Below are 24836 nucleotides of genomic sequence, written 5' to 3'. Positions count from 1 at the left end.
CTGGACAAGATTACCATAGGCTCAGAAAGTCATCTACTAGAGGCTGGCTACATGCATGCAGACTTACTGTTTGGGTATTAGCAAGGAGGGTGTGAATCTACATATATTAACGCTGAATAATGTTCAAGATGTTGCCGAGTGAAAAAAGCACACCTAGATATATATACTACATGTAGGATGATTCCATCTATGTAAAACAAATCTGTTTCAATACCTGTGTGTATATATTTATAGCAATATATTTGGAAGGCTTCTCAAGTTTAAATAGTATTATTTGCTTTTTATAATAAACTTTTCTTTTATTTTTTTCATTTTACTTTTTATACGAAGCATTATAATCCCAACGACACATTTAAAAACATCATGTTAGTCTAGAAAGTTTCTCAGATTCTTTCTGACAACAAATACATGGTGTCTTATCCAACACCAATTCTGCAATTCTTTGACACACACTGCTGTCCAACAAATTAACTCAATTTTGATACTAACTGCTCTGAGTTAGCACAGACCCCATGGGTTCAGGGCTCAGTCCCACAAGACTGCCCCACTTCAGACGCCAGCTGCAAGTCCCAAGTCTCCCGTACTTCTGACCAACCAGCTATAAATCAAGGGTTCCCATGACCCCCTCTGAGGCTCCATATTTTGCTGGAAGAGCTCACAGAATTCAGGAAAGTGCTTTACTATTACCAGTTTATTATAAAGAATACAATTCAGGAACAGTCAAATGGAAGACATGCACAGGGCAAGGTATGGGGAAGAGCACAGGCAGAGCTTCTGTGCCGTCCCCAAATGCACCACCCTCCCAGCACCCTAATGTGTCACCAATCAGTGAGCTCTCCAAACCCCATCGTTTAGGTGTTTTATGGTGGTTTCATTACTTAGGCATGATTGATTCAATCATTAAACTCAACCTCCAGCCCCTCTCGCCTCCCTGGAAGTCTGGGATGGGACTGAAAGTTCCACACTGTAATCATGTCTTGGTCTTCTGGTGACCAAGCTCCCTCCTGAAGCTATCTACCTGCCTCACCCATCCTGACATTCACCTCATTACCATAAACTTAGGTGTGATTGAAAGGGGCTTGTTATTAACAAAAAATGTTCCTGTCACCCTTGTCAGTCAGGAAATTCCAAGGGTTTTAGGAGCTGTGCCAGGAACAGGGGCCAAAGACCGAATAGATATTTCCCATTACACCGCAGAGTTAAGCTATCTCAAACCAAAATCTGTTTCTCTATTTTTAAGGTACACAAGCAAAATGATATTCTTTAATGTCCTGTTCGAATCTCCCTATAAAGAAACCCCATGGCATTCTTCCTACAACGAGACCCCTATACACACACATACTTTGCACTGAGTGCTCCTTTCTCTGGGCTCTAGAGAAACATAACATGGTTATGTTTCCAGTACCACAACCCTTCTCCTACTGAGTCCTACATCCTGCTTCGTCCTGAGACCCTTGCAGGCAGACACAGTGAGGTCACTTTGGTAATCTTAGCATCCATCCTAGAGATTAGCACCCAGGAAGCCCTCAATAAATGTTTGTTACCAACAGGAATGTTCCAGAATCTTGGTTATGATATGAACTTGCAAGAAATGTTTCCTTAGCTGAAGTAAAACTCCACCTCATGGTCAAACTTCCTTCACAGACTGAATAACACTGGATGCCATACACTGAGAATTACCAACTTACATGAGACGTGACTTTTCATTTACCAGATAAGTAAAGATTATAGGCATCAATGCTGGCAGGAGTACAAGAAAAAGGGCATACTTCCACTGAGCTTGTGGGAATATAGATTGGTGCAGGGTTTCTGCAAAGCAATTTAGCAATGTATACAGAGCGCCTTTAAAGTGCTGATTCAGCATTTCTGAAGAGTAAATTTAGAAATGTAGACAAAGACTGATTTACAGAGCTGTTCATTATTCATGTAAGGGGAAATGGAAAATAGCCTAAATGCCTGATTATACAGGAATGGCTAAATAAGTTATTGCATAGTTCTGTGATGAACTAATATGGAACTATGAAAACTATGCTGATGAGGAATTTGTAAAGATAGAGATGTGTTTGCCATATACCATTAAGTGAAAATGGTGGGATTCAAAATTATCTATACAATATCATACAAACAATATTGGAAACACAATAAAATGTTATCGCTGGCTACTTTTTGACAGTAGGAGGGTGAGGGATTTTTATTCCTTTAAATTTTTCTGTATTTTTCTAACTGTATACAGAGGATGTGGTACTATAAAAAATTACTTTTATAATCAGAAAAAAATTAACTGTATCTTAAAAAGATTCTTGAATTAAATCATTAAGAAGCTTTCTACTTCTCTGCAGCCCTGGTTCCAGATGCCCTCAAGGCTTTCTCCTGACCCCGTGTTTGAGCAACCCTGTGCAAAGAAGTAAATCACTTCATCCTCACATCCTACAGAATTACGGGAGATACATTTCTGTTAACCTAAATGCATAACAAATGTTCCAGGAGGAATTTGCTCTTTGGAGGCACTTGGACTTGAAAAATCCAGGCAGAAGGGAAGGACGTCCCAAAGCTGCGTAAAGCCAGCAAAGCTGGCTTCTGTTCCCTGGAGGGGTCACCTACTTTTCCGAACCCCAGTAACAGGCAACAAAAAAGGAAAGAAGAGACCTTGAGATGTGGCTCTTCCTGTCTCTCTGATGCGTATTCACGGAGGGATAGTTTGCGGGGCTGATGTGACTGCTCGTGTCCCATCCACACACCAGGCTCCTCTCAGGGTGGTTAGAGTCCTGAGGATTCCAGTGTTTCGTGGACAGTAAGAGATCCTAGTCTCCCCTTGGGGTTCAGCTTCTGACTGAGATACTGGGGGTCCCACACCCACCAATAGCAGAGTCTGGGAGAGGCAGCCACCAGCCCCGATTCCCAAAGGCAGCAGCCTGGGCTGCTCTTCAGCATCTGGGTCCAGGTGTGTGAATCACAGCCTTCCGGAGGACACAGAGGGAAAGGGTTGGGCATATGGGGGGGGGGGTCCATCCGATGACTCCTACCCGCCTCTACAATACCTTCTCTGCTTCAACATCTGTATTTGATGGGCTCATCTCTAGGGGTGTTTTGTAAAGCAAATGGCCAGTCCTTGCTCGTGATGTTCAGATGTGTATGTCTGTGTGATCATACCTGCTCAAAGGGAATACCCATGTACTATTGTCATCGAAGGCTTTTATTTCCTCCTTGATCTGAAAAATAACATACTTAGAGGTGGGTAAGATATGATGAACAAAATTCAATGGTCAAATCCCTGCCCCTTGTTGAATTCAGTTCAACAAGATCTTACATACTCAAGGGCTTGTGCATTCAGGACCAAGGATGAACCAGAAAAAGCACAGTGAGGCAAGTCTTGAGAATAGACCTCGTGCAATTGTTAGGAAGATTAAAATGTGCTTGTTAGCTTACTTTTTTTTAAAAGTTGGAATATAGTATGTGCAACATTAGTGTTTGTTTTAAAAAATGCCAACTAACATATATCCAGGAAAACTCTAATTAGAAAAGACACATGAACCCCAGTGTTCATAGCAGCACTATTCACAGTAGCCAAGACATGGAAACAGCCTAAGTGTCCATTGACAGACGAATGGATAAAGAAGATGTGATACATATATGCAATGGAATATTACTCAGCCATGAAAACAAATGAAATAATGCCATCTGCAACAACATGAATGGACCTAGAGATTATCATACTTAAGTGAAGTAAGTCAGACAGGGAAAGACAAACATCATAGGATATCACTTAAATGTGGAATCTAAAATATGATACAAATGGACTTATTTACAAAACAGAAATAAACTCACAGACATAGAAAACAAACTCATGATTACCAAAGGGGAAAGGGAGGGGGGGATAAATGAGGAATTTGGGATTAACAGATACACACCACTATGTATAAAATAGATGAACAGCAAGGTCCTACTGTAGAGCACAGGGGACTATATTCAATATGTTATAATAAACTATAATGGAAAAGAACATGAAAAGGAATATATATATACATATATATGTGTATAACTGAATCACTTTGCTGTACACCAGAAACTAACACAACATTGTAAATCAATTATACTTCAATAAAAAAAGCCAACATGGGTTTCCCTAGTGGCGCAGTGGTTGAGAGTCCGCCTGCCGATGCAGGGGACACGGGTTCGTGCCCCGGTCCGGGAAGATCCCGCATGCCGCAGAGCAGCTGGGCCCGTGAGCCATGGCCGCTGAGCCTGCGCATCCAGAGCCTGTGCTCCGCAACGGGAGAGGCCACAACAGTGAGAGGCCCGCGTACGGCAAAAAAAAAAAAAAAAAAAAAAAAAGCCAACAAAAGAGGTCATGTCAGAGAGGGGGTCTGAGAGACCTTTGTGGTAAAGTGCCTTTTTGACCACACACACACACACACACACACACACATTAACAGAGAGAAGAAAAAGGCAACAGGAATTGTACAGCTCTAGGGCTGCAAAGAACCTTTAAAATCCTTTAGTAAAACTTGCCCACTTTAAGATCAGAAAATGATGTTCAAGGAGGTTAAGGTCAAGCTCACAGAGACAGAAGGACCATGTGGCCCTCCTGGACTCCAGCCAGGAGTCAGACATATCTGATTATCACCTTGCTCCCAAGGAAAACCCCAGGCCAGAGGGTCTGTGCCCTGGCTCAAGCCAGAGTCACCAGGGGGCTTTAAAAAGCTCCTCTGCCCAGACTGCAACTGGGACCCGGGATGGGGATTGTTCCAGTGTGGGAACCACAGCCCAAGCTGATCTCTATGCATTCCCTCCCACTCTAAGTCCACTTGTCTTCCTGCCGCAGGCTTTCAGGGATGTTTTATTTACTGCGTGGATGCAGTGATGGAAAGGGCTCTGTGAGGCTGTACAGAAAGAAGCCCAAAGAAGCGTCCTCCAGTTTGTCCTTTATATGAGAGGGGCCGAAGTTCTCTAGGGTTTGGCTTCACATGCTTCTGTTCTCTCTTTCTCAGCCCCTAAAAGTCTCTGTGGCAAATATTTCGAGTTACTGAGATGGAAACAAAAAAAGCAAATGTATAAGGAGATCTCCTTAAGTAAAGGCATTAACTCCGTTGGCAAATTCTTCAGGAATGTGACTGTATTACTGCTCCCTCCACCCAGGACTCCTGTCTCCCATGTGCTCATCATGTTAGCTTTTCGAAATCAGGACTAATTTACCTGAGGTCCTTGCTTGAGGCTCCTATCAAAGTGGGGATGTCAGAAAAGCTCCCCAGATGAAAACGGGACCCCTTACTTGAAAGGCATGCCATAAAGGGATGGGGGGAGCCCCTGCAGTCCACCACATGCGTACAACACCGAGAGTAAACCCTAAGGTCAGCTATGGACTTTGGGTGACTATGATGTCAGTATAGGTCCATCCTTGGTAAAAAAAAAAAAAAAAAGTATCTCTCTAGTGAGTGATGTTGATAATGGGGGAGGCTACACGTGTGAGGGCAGGGTGTTATTTGGGAAATGGTCAACTAGAGATAAGAAGGATTGGTCAATTTTATTACTTTCAAACTTGATTGCTCTACGTTCCCAGAGTTCAAACACACTACACTAGACCAAAGGAAGCCGCTTTTTAAAATCTGTTTAATATTCTGAGTTACACAGTAAAAGTACAAAGTGCTTTGGGTCACAAAGAGTAAATGTTACACAATGCATCCTCCTATCACTCTCTGATTCTGCAATAGATCATTATCTATTGCATATCTATCCATGCTTAGGTTTGCTATATTTTTTACTATTAGTTGGTCTATGAAATATTTATCTGCATTATCATTTTACATTAATATTTAACAGAGTCCCACTGATTGGAAGGGTTATAGTTGTGTGATGGTGCCACGTAGACAGGTTAACTCATCAGGCCCTTAACTCTTTGTCTGCTTTAGTTAAGGGAGAATAAATCAGCAACATTAGCATCATTTTATAGTAAAGATTTTTTAATGTGCATTTCCAGAGGACTCTTCTATTCAAATAAGAGTATTCTACCTTATGTACTATTTCTGTAAGCCCATCCGTCACAATGCGGGACCAAAACAACAAACAGACTTGGGGGCACAAGGTCCCATAATATTAAAAAAAAAAAAAAGACTCCACCCACTCAAATTGCCTCAGAGAATACAGTTAGGTTTACATCAGCCTTAGGTTCAGTTTAACAAGTTAGAGGTGAGCAAAAATTCTTAGTTGACAAGTTACAGAAAAGCAAAAATTCTTTAGCCGGGAATGGATTATCTTTTCTTCTTATTCCTCTGGTTCAAGATCTTAAACTAAAATTATTATCTTCTGTGGAGACAAATCAAGAAAAATTGTATTCCCTAAAAGAAAGTTTCTCAGAAGAGAATGGGCCAGTTACAGGAGTCCTGTGCAAGAATATTTGCTTCCTGGACTAATTTCTAATCAGTCTTTAGGAACTTGCGTTATTAACACTGAGTCTAATTTCATTCGGTGTTTAACAAGTGTCTAATGACTCCATACTTCTGTACCCTCTGTTCATCAGCATGGGAAAGGAGAACAGGGGAGAAATAGCTGGGTTTACTGGGAATTTTGCTAATGAGGCTTTTGAGCCTCAAGTCCCGGACCCTTTTGAGACCCTGCACTTCATTTCGGTTTTGATATTTTCTTTTCTTAAAGAGTACCGTCAAATTTTATCCACTTCAGGTCACACCAAATCTAGATTATTCCTGGGGAGAAATCAAGTCTCTTCTCTCAAGGAGCTGATGGTCTGGGAATGTTCTTTTTCACCCACCCCCTCCGTAACCCTTGCCCCCTCACCTCTCCTAAATCAGTGCTTCCCCAGGCACTGTTTGCACAAGATTCACCTGGGATGGTGCTGCCGACACAGTCACAGGCATATCACGATTCTGATGCAGGTTTCAGGTTAAGTCCTGCTAATATCTCTCTGGGGATGAAGCATGGCACTGATATTTCTGCCTCAGTTTCCCTAAATTTCCATGCACTTTCTAGAGAGTGGCCAGAGTCACAGCGTGCAAATCATAATACCATGCAATTCGGCAATATTTCTTGGATGAATGCAAACAATAATTAGTTCCTCATTCAAAATCATTACCACAGTATAAAATCCAAACTCCTCGGCATGCTGGCCTTCAGGCAGCTCCAGGTCCACCCTCCTTCTGCCGCTTCTCCTTTACCCCCAGTGTCCCTATGATTCTGAAATACTCCCAGGCACCCTTAATGTAATGGCCTGTCGTGCCTTTAGGCCTCCTAACTGGTGGCCTCCTTTACCCACCATGACCCTCACTCCCCTTCGTCAGCACACACAGTTATGCAGCATGGCTTCTGGGTAGCTTGATTTGACCCCTCTCTGACCCCACACCCCCCTTCTCCAGGTAGATTTAGGCATCCCTACTTCTAAGCATCCTTGGCACCTGAGAAGCAGTGCGTAAAGTACTCCTCACGCTGGGCTGTCATTGCCTCCTAGCCATTCTTCTCCTGTTGGGAAATTCTGAAGGGCAGGATCTGTATCTTTTTATCTCTGTATCCAGGGCTCTTATTATGGACCACAGTGCCCGGCCCATGATAGATGATCAATTTAAAAACATTTTTTAAAAATGTAGAGAGGAATTAAAGAAATTAGATAACAAACAACAGGATAATATCAACAAGTACACAACTTCTGTATACTTTGCTATTTTCTCACTATCAAGTAATATGAAGTACCTCCGTGTGCACGGATTTATACCAGCCTCCATGCAAAGGTTTACCCTAAAAGGCAACCTTTACCAGCAAATAGGGGCACATTTCACTCACGCAAAAAATGTGTGGTCACCCAAGGGAGCAAAGAATTGATAAGGTATTCAAGAGCCTCTCCCCTCAGAGTTAACTACTTGGAATCTCTAGACTGGAACCATGACCCCTGCTCCTCAGAAGCTGGAGTTGCAAGTCCTGGGTTCTCATCCAAAGCCACCACTTCCACGCCTAACAAGTTGTGTAACACCTGCAAGCTTCTGTTTCCTTATTAAAAAGGAGAAAATAGTACAGACTTCACAGACTGTAGGCTTTGATCCTAAGGATCGAATTAAGCAATTTGCATGAAGCCATTCATTGGTTCTGTGCCTGACACCCAGTAAACACTCAGCAAATGGTATTTGTTGTCGTTATTTCCAGTGCTTACAAAGTTGAGCTGACTCCCAATGTTTAATGTGATTCCTGGTCCTTCTCCTTACAGAGCAACACCCGGCTATATGTATTTCTTGTACAGATCGCAGGTTACAACTGGGCTCTGATGTGGCTGTCCTTTTACGGCTACAGGGGGCTGAGTCTTTGGAAGGTGGAAATTTCTAGTTTCAACTACATAGGGGAGTATATGGGTCCTCTGGGAGAGAACTCAGGCCAAGCATGGAATGTCCCCAGGTTCTGGTTCACAGGCAGATCTCCTATATCCTCCTGGGACTCCACTTTGGGGTCTGGGGCTTCCGGAAGTCTCAAATCTTTGAGCACCCCTGGATGCTACAGGAAAGGGAGAGATGGCTGTTCTCTTCATCTTTTTTTTTTTTCCCCCCCGTTAGTTATCTCTGAGCTATGATTAGACATTCTAGCCTTGTCCCAGACTTGCTACAATTTGGAGTTGCCATTAGCTTGCTTTGGGGCCTGAGCACTGAAGAGAGTGAACAGCGCCCCCTGAGGCCAGCGAGGTGATGGCAGCAGTAATAAGTGAACAACTCCACACAAGGCGAAGGTGATCCTTGGAGGAGGAGAGCGTCCCCAGCTGCCAACCTCAGAGGGTCTGACTTGGCACTGCCTAAGGAGCACATCTGGGCATCAAGCGTAAAAGCAGGAAGCCGCTTACCTCCTCGAAGGCATTGCTGCCTGCCACCACGATATTCGGCCTGAAATTGTCCATCTTCACTTTCTTCTCCAGCCTGGTATTCAGATCTGCCAGGGAGGCTTCTGAGAGGATCATGATGGGGCTGCAGTCCGGGTAGGCCACCTGTGCCAAAGACACAGCACGATCATGCCTCGCTGCCCCTGGAATGGCTCAGACCAACGGCACAACTAAGCAAAATCCAGAAGCAAAACCACCTGAGTGCAGAAGGGGAGAGTGGTGCTCAGGAAGGATAGGTGACACTGAGGGCTTGGAAACAGCCAAGTCAGGGTTCCTGCCCACCCTGGACGCAGGTGGGGCTCCCCATCCACACACTGAAGGCAGCTGCCAGGCTCAGGTCCAGTGTTACCCTCCAGCCACATCTCTTGCTCTTTCCTCAGGCGCCCAGCAGTGAGCCCTTTGCCACATCATCAACACCGCCGGACAGGGCAAGGGTCTCCTGCCAATCAGCTATACTCTAGCCATGATTTCCTTCAGCAGCACCATTCAATCACATGCATTTATTAAGCACCAACTGTATATTAGGCCCTGTCCTAGGTGGGGAAATAGCAGTGAACACAGCAGATAAAAACCCCTGCATTCAAGGAACTTTGCGTTCAGGGGTCATGAGGAGAGACTCCCCGAGGTGCGTTTTGAACCTCATCTCACGGCAGAATGAAAGGCTTTGGCTTGGGGGCTGTAGATGACACAGGAGGAGGTGACTTCTCAGCCCCGGGAACAACCACACCCCACTGGCTGTGAAGGGAGGACTTGGAGAAAGTCTGCTTCTGTGCTTTTAGGAAACCTGAATTTAGTCCCAATCAAACTTCACTTTTGCCTCCCAGCCCATCCTCACCTGAGTCCCCATCTCCCCGGGAGTCATCCCTGGCTTCTCCCTCCACAGTTCCTCCCATATTCCATACTCCATGCATCCTGGAGAGCCCACCAGGCTCTCATCCACTTCCCTCTTCATCCCTGATACCTGCCCAGGGAGCACCCTCGGTAACACTCCCCTGGACTATCTCTACACTTTCCTAACTGAGGCCCCAAGAGAGGCTCTCTGTGGACCCAGAAGGAAGCCAGAAGTGAAGGGCAGCTCTCTGCAAGCTCACCTGGTACTTCTGGTCAACAGAAGGGAAAATTTCGCTTGATGGTCTTCCCTTCATGTTCTTTTCAAACTGAACCAGCCTGCAAGCTTCTGTTTTCAAGAAGTTGGTGAACCACTGAGCAGCCTCATCGCCACAGTCCCTGCCCTGGATGTCAAGACCAAACACCCTGGAAGGGTCACAGAGAGCAGTGAGGTTACTTTCTTCATCAACACACCGAGTGATGGGGTCAAGAGGAAAGTGCTGCTGGGACCTGACTCTCCCAGAAGACCAGGAAGCGGTCTGTGGGCCAAAGCTGGGCAGAAACAGGGGGAGGGAGCAGGGAAGAGTTTGTCAAACCCTAATAGGCTTGTAACTCACACAGATCTCGTTGAAATGCAGATTCTGGTTCAGGAGGTTGGGCTGGAGCCTGAGATTCTGCACTCCTAACAAGTTACAGGCTGCTGGTCCACGGACCACACTTTGAGTAGCAAGGATTTAGGTTACTTTCAGAAGGGGAGAAGAACGGTGGTGTGGTAAAGGCACTCTGAGCTTGGAGTCTGGCAAGACCCGGTTAAAATTGGAACTCTGGGGCTTCCCTGGTGGCGCAGTCGTTTAGAGTCCGCCTGCCGATGCAGGGGACACGGGGTTCATGCCCCAGTCTGGGAAGATCCCACATGCCGCGGAGCGGCTGGGCCCGTGAGCCATGGCCACTGAGCCTGCGTGTCTGGAGCCTGTGCTCCGCAACGGGAGAGGCCGCAACAGTGAGAGGCCCGCGTACCAAAAAAAAAAAAAAAAAATTGGAACTCTGCCATCTCTAGTCTGTGACTTTTAGCAAATCATTAAACTCCTCTGACCTTCTGTCTCCAGTTGTAAATTGGAGATAATAATATACCACCTGCCTCACACGGTGGACACAGATTCCACCAGATAACAAAGTGGTCTTCAAGGATTTTTTGCTTGAGTGCCCCCAAAAGATACAAGCTATGTACCCCTCACAGAATTACAAGTTGGCATGTAAACTTTTTCTTTTTTTTAAGTTGAAATATAGTTGATTGATAATATTGTGTCAGTTTCAGATGTGCAGCAAGTGATTCCGTTTTATATATACTTTTTCAGATTATTTTCCATTATAGTTTATACAAATTTTTTTTAAGATTTATTTTTTATTTATGTATTTAATTTATTATTTTATTTTTGGCTGCGTTGGGTCTTAGTTGCGTTGTGGTGCGTGGGCTCCTCTCTAGTTGTGGCGCGTGGGTTTTCTCTTCTCTAGTGGTGGCGCGCAGGCTCCAGCACGCGTGACCTCAGTAGTTGTGGCACATGGGCTTAGTTGCCCTGTGGCATGTGGGATCTTAGTTCCCTGACCAGGGATCGAACCCGAGTCCCCTGCATTGTAAGGCGGATTCTTTACCACTGGACCACCAGGGAAGTCCCCATACAAGATATTGAATATAGTTCCCTGTGCTGTACAGTAAATCTTTGTTGCTTATCGATTTTATGTACCATAGTTTGTATCTATTAATCCCACGCTCCTAATTTTTCCCTCTCCCCCTCACTTTCCCCTTGGTAACAATGTTTGTTTTCTATGTCTGTGAATCTGTTTCTGTTTTGTATATAGATTCCTTTGTATTATTTTTTAGACTTCACAGATACATGTTAGCATATAATATTTGTCTTTCTCTGTCTTACTTCACTTAGTATGATATTCTCTAGGTCTGTTCATGTTTTTTTAAGTTTCATTTGTTATGAAAGATTAAATTTCCATTGAATTATAAATATTAACATTTAAAATAATATCATAATTTATATATTATGTCTTAGTATTATAAATATATATAAATTATATTAAATTAAATAAAATTATGCTTTTAAAAGCATGCAATGGAATCCCGATGCCAGGCCAGTTTGATATCTATTTTTAAAAACAATCTTTTTTAAAAATAAATGATTAAGGGCTTCTTTTATGGTCCACATTTTAAAAATTATTTTTAACTTTTTTTCCCAGTTTTATTGAGACATAATTGACGTACGTAAGTTTAGGGTGTAAAGCATAACGACTTGACTTACATGTATTGTGAAATGATTACAAGTTTAGTCAGCAGTCATCGTCTCATATTTTTTTTAAGTTTTTTCCCTTATAATGAGAACTCTAAGGATGCACTGTGTTAATAGATGGAATGGAAGAAGTTGAGTTATAATAATTTCACTCATCCTTTGAACCCTTCTGTGATCTTTGGCACTTAATAATCATTCATCAAAAAGTCTTTTTAAATAATTTATCAGCAAATTTGATTAGAGGCTCCTTAATCTTAGCGTAAGACAAAGACTTTGAACCACTATCTTGTAGAATGACTTTACCCCATCACTGGAGACATTCTCCTTTATCAACACCAGTATATTTTATTGTTTGGGCCCCATAGGTTTTCCCCTCCCAGAGCAGTGCTCCCTACTAAGACATGGGGAGGGCAAGCCTTTCATCTGTACAAAGGGGAGGTGGAGAGGAGAACTTGCCCCCTGCAACTAAGATCACTGTTGGAGGGAGAACCTATGGGATTTGAGGATCTGGAAATTGATTCCCTTACCCGCCCTCTGGTACCACAGGAAGTGTTTGCACCTCTCTGTGTGTGTGCTTCTCCCAGCTTGAAGGCTCCTGGGGTGATGTATGTGAGGGAATCCAAGGTGGACTGTGGACCCCAAGGCCCACAGTCCTGGTCTGACTGCTACACATGCCTCATTCTCTGACAACCTAGCCCACCTAGTGTCAAATCTCCGTGCTGTTCTTCTGATGTTTTTGGCCTTTTCCTTCTCTCTAAACCCCCTTCTTGGAGCTGCTGTTTGGCCTCGGTCCCCCTGCCGTCTCATAGTCCTCTCTCTCAGAGCCTTCAGCCTTTCCCCTAAAACTCTCCCTAACCAACCAGTGTACTATCTCACACAGATCTGATTGCACCGTTCATCAGCTCCTTAAGTATCTGTTCCTGGGCTGAGCACTTCCCTCAACCCCTTCACCAGAGCCCTCGTGTATAAGTGCGCACACTTCTACCCTCAGCTTCCATCCACTCAAATAAGCTTAGTGTGAGCACTTTGAAAAGTAGAAAGCACCCAGTGGGGCAAGGGAAAACTGATTATCCAGTGCCCCTTCCCACTCCTGAAACATATCCCCCCCCCAATCCTTCCTCCCTCCCACCCCTGCAGCAGACTCTATCCCTCTGCCATTCCACCTTCTTCAATTCTCTCAGAATGTGGGAATTCCCTGGCAGTCCAGTGGTTAGGACTCAACACTTTCACTGCCGTGGACCCAGGTTCTATCCCTGGTCAGGGAACTAAGATGTCATAAGCCATGCGATGTGGCCAAAAAAGAAAAAAGAGTTCTCTCAGAATTTTATGCAAAATACTTGCTTCCACATTCTGATACAAAATGTTCCATCATCAACAGCCCATAGAAAAAAACTGAATCTCCATGTGTGAGTACAATAGAACTAACATTAGTTAGTAATCTACTAATTCATAAAGTAAAATAACTTACTAAAAATACTTAAGAAGACATAAAAGTTTGAATGGATTTTTATAAAGAAAATCCAGGCAGTTTTACTGGAAATTTCCACCAATGATCAAAGAATAAATACTACCAAAGATAAACAGAAAAATAAAATTTAATTGTCATCTAAAATAGGAACAAAAAGTTAAGATATTTAGGACTAAATCTAACAAAAGATGTACAAGTCTATTATAGAGAAAATTATAAAACTTTTTTTTTAATTTTTGAATTTTATTTTATTTTTTATACAGCAGGTTCTTATTAGTTATCTATTTTATACATATTAGTGTATATATGTCAATCCCAATCTCCCAATTCATCCCACCACCATCCTACCCCGCCCCGCTTTCCCCCTTGGTGTCCATATGTTTGTTCTCTACATCTGTGTCTCCATTTCTGTCTTGCAAACCGGTTCATGGGTACCATTTTTCTAGATGCCACATACATGCGTTAATATTCGATATTTGTTTTCCTCTTTCTGACTTACTTCACTCTGTATGACACTCTCTAGGTCCATCCACATCTCTACAAATGACCCAATTTCTTTCCTTTTTATGGCTGAGTAATATTGCATTGTATATATGTACCACAACTTCTTTATCCCTTCGTCTGTTGATGGACATTTAGGTTGCTTCCATGACCTGGCTATTGTAAATAGTGCTGCAATGAAGATTGGGGTGCATGTGTCTTTTTGAATTTTGGTTTTCTCTGGGTATATGCCCAGTAGTGGGATTGCTGGGTCATATGGTAATTCTATTTTTAGTTTTTTAAGGAACCTCCATACTGTTCTCCATAGTGGCTGTACCAATTTACATTCCCACCAACAGTGCAAGAGGGTTCCCTTTTCTCCACACCCTCTCCAGCATTTGTTGTCTGTAGATTTTCGGATGATGCCCATTCCAACATGTGTGAGGTGATACCTCATTGTAGTTTTGATCTGCATTTCTCTAATAATTAGTGACGTTGAGCAGCTTTTCATGTGCCTCTTGGCCATCTGTATGTTTTCTTTGGAGAAATGTCTATTTAGGTCTTCTGCCCATTTTTTGATTGGGTATAAAACTTTTCAAAGAAGTAAAATAAGATATAAATAAGTGGGTAGGGGCTTCCCTGGTGACACAGTGGTTAAGAATCCACCTGCCAATGCAGGGGGCACGGGTTCATTCCCTGGTCCGGGAAGATCCCACATGCCGTGGAGCAACTAAGCCCGTGTGCCACAAATACTGAGCCTGTGCTCTAGAGCCTGCAAGCCCCAACTACTGAACCTGCATGCTACAACTACTGAAGCCCGTGCACCCAGAGCCCATGCTCTGCAACAAGAGAAGCTACCGCAATGAGCAGCCCGCACACTGCAACAAAGAGCAGCCCCCACTCACTGCAACTAGAGAAAGCCCATGCACAGCAATGAAGACCCAACACAGCCAAAATAAATAAATTAAAAAGTTCCTGTCTGAAACAGTTTAAGGTAAAAACTTGCAATTGTGTGGGCCACTTCAATCTGAAACTAAGATGTTTCTTCCTAACAAGCTGAAAACGGTTTCAATAAAAAGCTTGAAAAAAGAAACGAAAAGTCTACAATTCAGTAAATTAGTCATTTAAAAAAAAAAGATATAAATAGAGACATCGCTGGTGGCACAGTGGATAAGAATCCAACTGCAAATGTGGGGGACACAGGTTCGATCCCTGGTCTGGGAAGATCCCACATGCCGTGGAGCAACTAAACCCATGAACCACAAATACTGAGACTGCGCTCTAGAGCCCGCGAGCCACAGCTACTGAACTTGCCTGCTACAACTACTGAAGCCTTCACGCCCGGAGGCCATGCTCCGCAACAAGAGAAGCCACCACAATGAGAAGCTCACACACCGCAACAAAGAGTAGCCCCTGCTCGCCGCAACTAGAGAAAGCCCGCGCACAGCAACGAAGACCCAATGCAGCCAAATAAATAAATAAATAGATAAATGGGGAGGAAAAAGACATAAATAAGTGGGGAAAGATAACACGTTCATGGATAGGGAGGCTCTATGCAACAAAGATGATATTAACTATGTAACAACTAACATTTATTTAAGTGCCTGAGATGCTCCAGGCACAGTTGAAATAAATAAATAAATAAATAAATATATGAATTCATTTCAATTTTCTCTAATTGAGCCTCAAGTTCAATTCAATACAATTCCAATCAGATGGAACACAATCTCCAGTCAGGAGATACAGTTGGTAACGTCTCCACTAATGCCCTTGTTTGCCTGGCAATTCTGAATAGAAGTCCATCCTACCTGAATAAAAGGAGACAAATCCTAAACACTGGCCCTTTGTATCCTCTCTATATCTGTATTCATCATGACTTTTTCCTTTTTATATTTTTGATGCTTTGACATCTTGGGACTTGGTGATGCTGAAGGAACTACCCCTCCCAGGGCTAGTCAATTCCTAGAGATAGTAAAACACTAGGCTTTCATAGGCAAACCAGCCAATCCAGAGCCCTCACCCCTTGTCCATACCACTGTGCTTTTATACCCTGGCCACTGTCCCCTGCTCTAATCACCCAGGACCAGGTACCAGAAAACTAGGGACAGCCCATCTGCCCCAGAGCCAGTTTTCCCACAGCCTGTAGAAACCAGAATAAAGACTCGTGTTCACAGTTTCCCCTGCCCTCTCTGCCTCCTGACCGACCTGGTATTTCCCCATGTGGCCCTGCATGGTATGAGCCTCCTGTTTCTAGGGATCTGTGAATATAAAAAGCTTCTTTCTTCATGACAGTCATTTCTGTATCTGCATGTCTTGCCATATCTGATGAAAGCAAATCTAAATATCCCTAATGCAATATTCTGCTTCACCCACTCATACCTGACCCCTGGCTTGATCCCAACATAGACTAGACTTCTCTTAAGTATTTCCTTTACCAGTCTCATCATCTAGCATGCAAAGTGTAGCAAGGCAGAGTGCAGGGTGGAACCTAAAGGGAAATCAGTTGTCACAGATCCCCAGAGGCCCCCAAGCAGAGCACCTGCAGTCATGGATCTTGTTTGAAGAACGTGGCTTGCTCGGCAAAACCAGCTGGTCCATGCCTGGTGCCCTGAGGATAAGGCAATCATCCTCATAGGTAGTGGAGACCAGCACGAGGCGAGGCTCCTGCCGGGCAGTCACCATGTGTCCACCTTCCTTAATCACCAGCCAAAACCTGCCAAGAAACAAACAAGGGCACATCAGAAAATCTTCTACCACCCTCTCCATAGCTTCCCTCTAGCTTTCTATTTCATCAAAACCCTCCCTCTGCCCCAACTCAGGACCCAACAATTTTTTCCAGACAGTATCCAGGTCTAGCCAAATTTGGGGGATCCAAAATCCTTTGGCTGTTTGGTACAAACAGCCCTGGAAAAGAACATCTGGCCAATGTATGAAAATCCCCAGTCCTGAAAATCCTTCTGGTGAGGCTGATGTAGGGACCTTCTCAACTGCTGGGGCAACTATTTTGCTTACTTTGGGTCTTTGCTTTGGTCAGAGACTCCTCTGAGCCTGTCTCTGGTTGAAGCAGAATGTCTTCCAGGTCTTTTTGCTGTGGAACAAGATGGGGTTGACCAACTAATGGCCCAAGCAGACTGAAACTCTAGACAAAGGTCTTGAATGTTTGTGACTCCAGTGGACGCAATCCAGCCTCTGCTGGGTTTAAATTGCTGGGACGTGCGGACCCTGATCAGGAAACCCCTAAACAGCCTTTCTTCTTCATACGCACATTAAAACTTATATAATGTTATAAGCCAATATTACCTCCAGTTTGAAAGAAGAAAATATATCTATACAATGGAATATCATTCAACCATAAAAACAAAGGAAATCCTGCATTTTGTGACAACACAGATGAAACTTGAGGGTGTTGCAATAAGAGAATAAGTCAGACAGAGAAAGACGAATACTGTATGATCTCACTTGTAAGTGAAATATAAAAAGGGGGGAACTGCTAGAAACAGAGAGTAGATTGGTGGTTGCCAGGAGTTGGGGGTGGAGGAAATGGGTGAAGGTGGTCAAAGAGGGAAAAGAGATCCTAAGAGGAAAAATTTCTGGAGATGTAATGTACATTATGGCAACTATAGTTAATAATACTGTACGGCAGGGGTCCTCAACCCCCGGGCCATGGACTGGTACCAGTCTGTGGCCTGTTGGGAACCAGGCCGCACAGCAGCAGGTGAGTGGCAGGCTAGTGAGCGAAGCTTCACCTGCCGCTCCCCGTCGCTCCCCGTCGACCGCATTACCGCCCGAACCATCCCCCCCCACAACCCCCGTCAGTGGAAAAACTGTCTTCCACGAAACCAGTCCCTGGTGCCAAAAAGGTTGGGAACCGCTGCTGTATGGTCTACTTGCAAGTTGCTAAGAGAGAAAAGTCTCAAATGCTCTTACCATAACAACAAAGCAGAAATTATGAGAGGTGAAGGATGTGATCACTAACCTTATCATGGGAGTCATTTCACAATATATATGTGCATCAAATCATCACATTGCACACCTGAAACTCACACAATGTTATACGTCAATTATATCTCAATAAAGCTGGAGAAGAAAGAAATTCATGCAAATCATGTGTTAGATAGGAACTCCATTCACCTTCTAGAGACACCTCCCTCTGCCCCCGTTGTAGGCTCAGCTTTCACACGCTGTGTATCACATCCAAGGGGACAGTGGGGTGCGGGGTGAGCTGAAGAATGGAATGGGAGGCTGACCTGCTTAGGTTGGCTAGGCTTTTATCGATAGTAGAGCATGTATTTGGGGTGACGCTGCACAAATGATTTGATGACTAAGAAAGAAAAACATGCCACCCCTAGGGGAAAGGAGTTTCAACATCGCTGTTCTAGACAGAGCAAGTGCAGTGGGTGAGGAACTCTGCGGGCTCTGATGCGTGAGCCACCACTGAACGCTGGGGCCTCCCACACGTGAGCAGGATAAAAGGGACAGCCCCTTCCAGAAGGAGGGAGATATTTCAAAATGTGACTGGAGCCAGATGGAACGTTCACAATAACCTGATGAGGACATCTGCTATTATCACAGCACAGGGAACCCAGGGTCTCCTGACCCTGGCAGGTAATCTGCCCTCTGGAACCTCCCAGTCAGGCAACCTATCCCTGTCCAGGTTCTGGATAACTCCCTTCCCCTGCAACCAGGCCAGCAGACAGGGGCTGGGTCCTGAGCCCTGCTAACGGGCATGTGCGTTGGTGCGAGGGTACAGTGGCGGGGATGGTGAGAGTGCAAAGGCATTTTAGGAATTGCTGCGGCTACTCTTCCCAGGAGTCGAGGATGCTGGACAGTAGTAGGTCTCCGACCCTCTGAGGAGGCCACCTTTTTCTTTCTAGGGATCTTTGGTTCCCAGGGTTCTCTAGCCTGTTCACCTATGGGGTGAGGGTGGGTTCTGTGACCCAGGGATTTCCTGTCTACTTTGTGACAGCCCTATTCCCTCGGGCTTGGGCCCCGTTCCTTATTTCCAGCCTCACCCTTGGGTGCAGAGGCCTGGATGACCCTGTTCCGATGAACTCCACCAAAGTCTGCACTTGAACTTCCAACGTGGCCCGTCCCCCTCTGAGACAAGGTTCGCCCTGAGAGCTGCACATGACCAGACACATGTCCAGACAGGAGACACCCCCCCACCCCACCCCACCCCCCACCATGGCCCATTATTTCTGACAGTCAGCCCCCTCTCTGGGCTGAGTCTTCTCACCTGTCGTCCATCCCCCAACTTTAGCCCTTCACTCTGGCTCTCAAGCCACGCCTCCACTCTTGCCTGTTGTATAATCACCTGGGGGTTAAGCCCTGGGACGTTGCAGGAGAAGTGGTGGCTAGAGGTTCTGTGCTAATCCTGCAATGGAAGGGGCAGGTGGCAACTTGCAAGCAGCCCAACACTGCGGTAGGATGAAAGACCACAATAAAAGATGCAAAGGTGGGCTTCCCTGGTGGCGCAGTGGTTGAGAGTCCGCCTGCCGATGCAGGGGACGCGGGTTCGTGCCCCAGTCCGGAAAGATCCCACTATGCCACGGAGCGACTGGGCCCGTGAACCATGGCCGCTGAGCCTGCGCGTCCGGAGCCTATGCTCCGCAACGAGAGGGGCCACAACAGTGAGAGGCCCGCGTACCGCAAAAAAAAAAAAAAAAAAAAGATGCAAAGGTGCCATCGGCAACATATCCCAGCCAGCCACCCCCATCACCCTGTAACCGGGATGGTGATAGTTTTCTCCTCTTGCACACAAATGATGCGCAGGGAATGACTAATGACCTCTGTTCTGCCAGCTCGGAAAGAAAGGATGTGTCTGGAGTGTGGATTTTTTCACCACCCATTTTTTCTCGTCTGCAACCCTGAATGCCAGCATCTTCATTTTACAAAGAAAACATGAGTATGTGGCATGAAGAGCAGTGCAGAGACCAGAGCTCAGTCTCTAAAAGAACAGCAATGCCCTGAACAACCAACAGCCGTGTTCAGGAAGCAGAGTCCAAGACAACTGGAAAGTCCATTTCTAAACTGGCAAACTGACCTGGGAAGTAGGAATGACTGAGCTGGAAAAGGGGGGAAAACAGGAGCCCTACCACAGAGAGCTGGAGGGTAAGGGCAGGAGGGAATGACACTTGGGATAATGAACTTAGCAGACTCATGTCTCCAAGAGGTAATAGTCTATGCAGAAGAAATGAAGGGCTGGATTTATCAACGGGCGAGTCATACACGGTTGCTGAGGACAGTGAGGGTTTACAAGGTCAGGGAGGGCAGCCATGCCCTCCCAGCATCTATACCAAGCAGCCAGTGTTAGCCTTCTGCTGGATGGACTTGAGCTCAAAGCTCAGAGCTCTCAGGCCAAGCATTCGCACAAAGATGCTAAAGGCTTTGAGCAAAATCGCTCTAGAAATTTAAGGTACAGAGCACTTAGAGAGGACGTTCTTGGCTTCTTAGAACAGTTCCAAAGACACAGATTCAAATTGGAAATAAATAAAGGCAGGCTTTTCCTGCATTCTAGACTATTTGTAGTTTTGTGATTGAACTCTCAATTTGAGAGAATAACAGCATTTAGCAGAGCCCTTTCCTTGCTTTTGAGTTTCAATTATCCTTTAATAAATAAAATCTAGATTTGATAACATCTTGGAGATCATCAAGTTCAACGTCTTTTGCAAATGAATAAAAAAATGAGGCTCAGAGAGGTTAAGTGACTTTGCCTGGGGTCTCCTGATCCTTGGCACAACCCTTGCCCTTGTAAATCACATGCTGGTTTTATAGGAGGGGCATGAGCGCTGCACTCAGAGATCTGAGTTCAAAACCCTCCAGCACATAACGGTCTTGTGATCCTGGGTGAGATACTCATTCTTTCTGATACTGTTACCTTATTTGCAAAGTGGACGCAATACCTAGCCCACAAGATCGTTCTGAGGCTTAAATTACATCATCTGTTGAAAGGACTTAGTTAAGCATCTGCTGCCTATGAACCATTGAATAAAAGTTTATGCCATCGTTTTTCCCTGCCTCATCCCAGTCTCCATACCACACCACCCCATCCCAAGCATTTATTGTTCAAAACAAGGGAAAGTTGATACAGTTCCATCTATTTTCAGTTGCCCACAGGAGCAGAAAAGCAAAGGACAAATATTCTCTTTCCATGGAAGCAAGAGTCACAGCAAAGTAGTGACCATGAGCAGGGGGAAAGCAACAGTTATTCTGATGAAAAGAGGAAACACAGATAAGAACTGAATCTCTCTGTGAAATAACCTCAGTCCTTCGCGTGAGGAAGGAAGGAGCACAAGTCCATTTTCTCTGGGTGTGCGTCCTGAGAATCTACCTCTTCACTCTGCCTGAGGTCTTGCCAGCAGTCAGAAGGCTTTTCTAAGCCTTCACACTTGAATAGGCTTGAAAAATGCTCTTATTCTTAATGGTCACAGAGAAAACCCTCTCATGATGGCATCAGAATCACCTGGGGGGATTTAAACACCCCACACGACTTTGCTTCACTCTTGGTGATTCTGAGTCCGTAGGTCTGGCATGGAAATCTCAGGAAATTATAGTCTTAAAAAAACTCTCCAGGGCTTCCCTCGTGGCGCAGTGGTTGAGAGTCCGCCTGCGGATGTAGGGGACACGGGTTCGTGCCCCGGTCCGGGAAGATCCCACATGCCGCGGAGCGGCTGGGCCCATGAGCCATGGCCGCTGAGCCTGCGCGTCCAGAGCCTGTGCTCCGCAACGAGAGAGGCTACAACAGTGAGAGGCCCGCGTACCGCAAAAAAAAAAAAATAATAATAATACTGTTATCTAGGTACTTCAGAGAGGAGCTAAACCAGAGGTTATGGGGAAAGGGCCTGTCCTGGGAAGGCCTCGGAGAGTCCTGCTCGGTTACAAAGCCTCTGCCCCCCGCCCCCTGGAGGAGAGGCTCTGTAAAAGGACAGGGTCCGACCGGTTATCTCCAAGGCTCTTTCTAGTTCTAAGCTTTCTGATTCTTAGTATGAGCACAATGCTAGAAAAATAAAACGTTATTGGCACTAGTGGGTAGATGGGAGCAATGCTGAAACCAAGTTCAAGGACACCGGCTTTGGCCTTGCTGGGGTTTGCCCCTCACAGCTTCTGGTGCTGGGGAAGGTGCTTGGGAGATGCAGGTGGTGGGGGGCCTGACCCACTTTGATACAGAATGAGCAGAGCGAAGTCTTCCTTTGGGGAGAGGAGGTGACAGGTAGACTGTGCGTATAATACTTGCCATTAAAACAAAAGTGTGTCCCCTCCCCCCAGAGGCAGGGTGCTTTTCAGTGAAGAACTCTAAAGTCCCTACCTACACAGGGCCTGGCACATAGAAATGTCATCCTCCTCCCTCAGAAAAGAAAAGGTGCCCTGACATTTTTCTCCCCGCAAAGGTGAGTCCACAGACACATACTCATGGACACAGAAAGGTGCAGCTCGCTACGGGGAAAGCACCCTTGACAGAGAAGGATGCTAAACCCTGAAAAGAGTGAACAAGGAAGAAGAGAACCTCCTTCTTTGCTTCCTTAGGATGAAGATGCTTTCCTGTTTGGCTTGGGTGGATTAGCTGTGGTCCTGTATCTAGGGGGAGGGAGGTTTGCAAATTGGTCGTTCAGGGAGCCTTCTAGAGAGGCTGTTTGCTGTCCTGAGATCACTCCAGGACACGGGTATTCTCTCATCTCTGAAGACTGCTGTCCTCTTAAAGAAATGTGGGCTCCCATGACACTGAAAGACTTCAGCTTGTTGTAGAGCACCACTGTGTGTGCAGACCATGTAACTCGTGGGGCATTTTCCATCCCCTTTCACCTCAGATTTCTAATCCTGGAGAGTTTTTTTTTTTTGCGGTACGCGGGCCTCTCACTGTTGTGGCCTCTCCCGTTGTGGAGCACAGGCTCCGGACACGCAGGCTCAGCGGCCACGGCTCACGGGCCCAGCCACTCCGCGGTACATGGGATCTTCCCAGACCGGGGCACGAACCCATGTCCCCTGCATCGGCAGGTGGACTCTCAACCACTGAGCCACCAGGGAAGCCCGATAACAGTATTTGATGCACATTTCCTGAATTGCTTTACAGATGTGACAACCCCCCATCAAATGGAAGATGTTAACTACTTGATGATCAAAAGTGCATAGCCCCAGGCCTCCTGGAGCCAAAGGAATGATGATGTTAACCCCTGTGACACGTCCTCTTACCTCACCATCAACCAGCTAGAGAACTGTGCACGAGCTGATCACATACCCTGTGACACCCCCCTCTCTCACCTGGCTTTTTTTTTTTAACATCTTTATTGGAGTATAATTGCTTTACAATGGTGTGTTAGTTTCCGCTTTATAACAAAGTGAATCAGCTATACATATACATATGTTCCCATATCTCTTCCCTCTTGCGTCTCCCTCCCTCCCACCCTCCCTATCCCACCCCTCTAGGTGGTCACAAAGCACCGAGCTGACCTCCCTGTGCTATGCGGCTGCTTCCCACTAACTCTCTATTTTACGTTTGGTAGTGTATATATGTCCATGCCACTCTCTCACTTTGTCACAGCTTTTTAAAATGCTTTGCCGAAACCTTTCAGGGAGCTCTGGGTCTTGGGGGGCCTGAGCCACCCGTCTCCTTACGTGGGCTTGCAACGAAACTTTCTCTGCTCCAAACTCCAACCTTTCTGTTTGTTTGGCCTCACTGTGTCTTAGGGCACAGGAACTTGCGCTAACATCTTGCCTCCACTACCTTTCCAAATCTGCACCAGACACGAACTTCACCTTTCCAGCTTCAGGATCAAAGGCAGAGGATCCAACAAGCAGCCCAGGACACGCACGTGGCAAACTTCCCTTCTCCTACCCTGGGACAGGCCCCAGCTCCCCAGCCCCGCTCTCTCCCTCCTCAGCAGGTCCTGCGCTGTCGCCGCGCCCGGCCCTACCTGTCCCGCAGGTGACCGCTGCGCAGCCCCAGGGCCGTGCACTCCGCCGCCTTCACCGACACCCCCTTGCAGGACTTGACGGGGTAGATCCAGAGCTCTGCCACGGTGCCCACCTGTTGCAGCCGCCGGCGCCGCCTGGGCCGCGCGCGGCGCCAGGCCACGGCCCCCAGCGCCACCGCGGCCAGTCCCAGCGCGGCGACCCCGAGCCAGCGGGGCCGGGGCTGCGGCGCGGAGAGTCCCAGGCGGGCCAACGCGGACGAGCCGGCGGCGCCCATGGCCCAGCGATCGCGAGCGTGGGTCTGAGCGCGGACTAGGCAACGATTGGCGTGGGGAGGGCGCCCGGGCGCTCAAGGCTGCAGGCGAGCGGGAGGAACAAGAGTTGGCCCAGGCACAGGCCCTGGCACCCTTTCCGCGCGCCGAAAGGACTGGCTGTGCGCAGGGAGGGGACGCCTAACTGGGTGCCAAGGACCAGGCAGTAGCCGAGAGAAGCGAGGCAGAAAGCGAACTGGGATGCTCGGGTGCCCTTGGGGGCGGTTCTGCAGGCCCCACACCAGAGGCCTGGCTGCCCACTGTCGCTGGAACGGTCACTTTCGCTTTACTTCTCCCCTTTTCCGGGGCCCTGCGACTCAGCGTAACTCCTCACCCGCCCTCACGGTCCCCGGCTCTCCACTGCCCCTTCGCTCCCTGTACTGCCCACTTTGTTGCGTGATTGCAGCGCAGGGAACAGTGCAAGTGGATGGTAGATCGCAGAATGGGTGATTTTAAATGTTTAGGAGCTCCTACTGGCAGATCGCTCTGAGAACTGCAGAACTTTCGGCCCATAACCTGCTCCGTGGAAACTTATGCACTCTGAACAAACTCGAGAGTAGCTGCTTCTTTTTTTTTTTAATACATCTTTATTGGAGTATAATTGCTTCACAATGCTGTGTTAGCTTCTGTTGTACAACGAAGTGAATCAGCCACGTGCATACCTGTATATCCCCATACCCCCTCCCTCT

General features: G+C 46.2%; 1 protein-coding gene across 3 annotated transcripts in view; it reads right to left on the bottom strand.

The window, feature by feature from the left end:
* Positions 1-24391, bottom strand: part of MTARC2 (mitochondrial amidoxime reducing component 2) — a 34864-nt gene extending 10473 nt beyond the window's left edge. For all 3 annotated transcript variants that reach the window (XR_013828429.1, XM_079921933.1, XM_079921934.1), the window contains exons 1-4: positions 23839-24391; positions 16470-16643; positions 9952-10114; positions 8825-8965 (exon numbers count right to left, since the gene is read on the bottom strand). Coding sequence is in view for 2 of the 3 variants with exons in the window: in XM_079921933.1 (XP_079778059.1) it covers positions 8825-8965; positions 9952-10114; positions 16470-16643; positions 23839-24113 (753 nt within the window). In the remaining variant the exon portion in view is untranslated. The remainder of the gene's footprint in view (positions 1-8824; positions 8966-9951; positions 10115-16469; positions 16644-23838) is intronic.
* Positions 24392-24836: the final 445 nt, after the last annotated feature.

Source organism: Stenella coeruleoalba, assembly GCF_951394435.1.
Source record: "Stenella coeruleoalba genome assembly, chromosome: 1".
Taxonomy (NCBI): Eukaryota; Metazoa; Chordata; class Mammalia; order Artiodactyla; family Delphinidae; genus Stenella; species Stenella coeruleoalba.
Note: the sequence above shows the minus strand (reverse complement) of the source record. Positions and strands in the feature narration are given on the sequence as shown.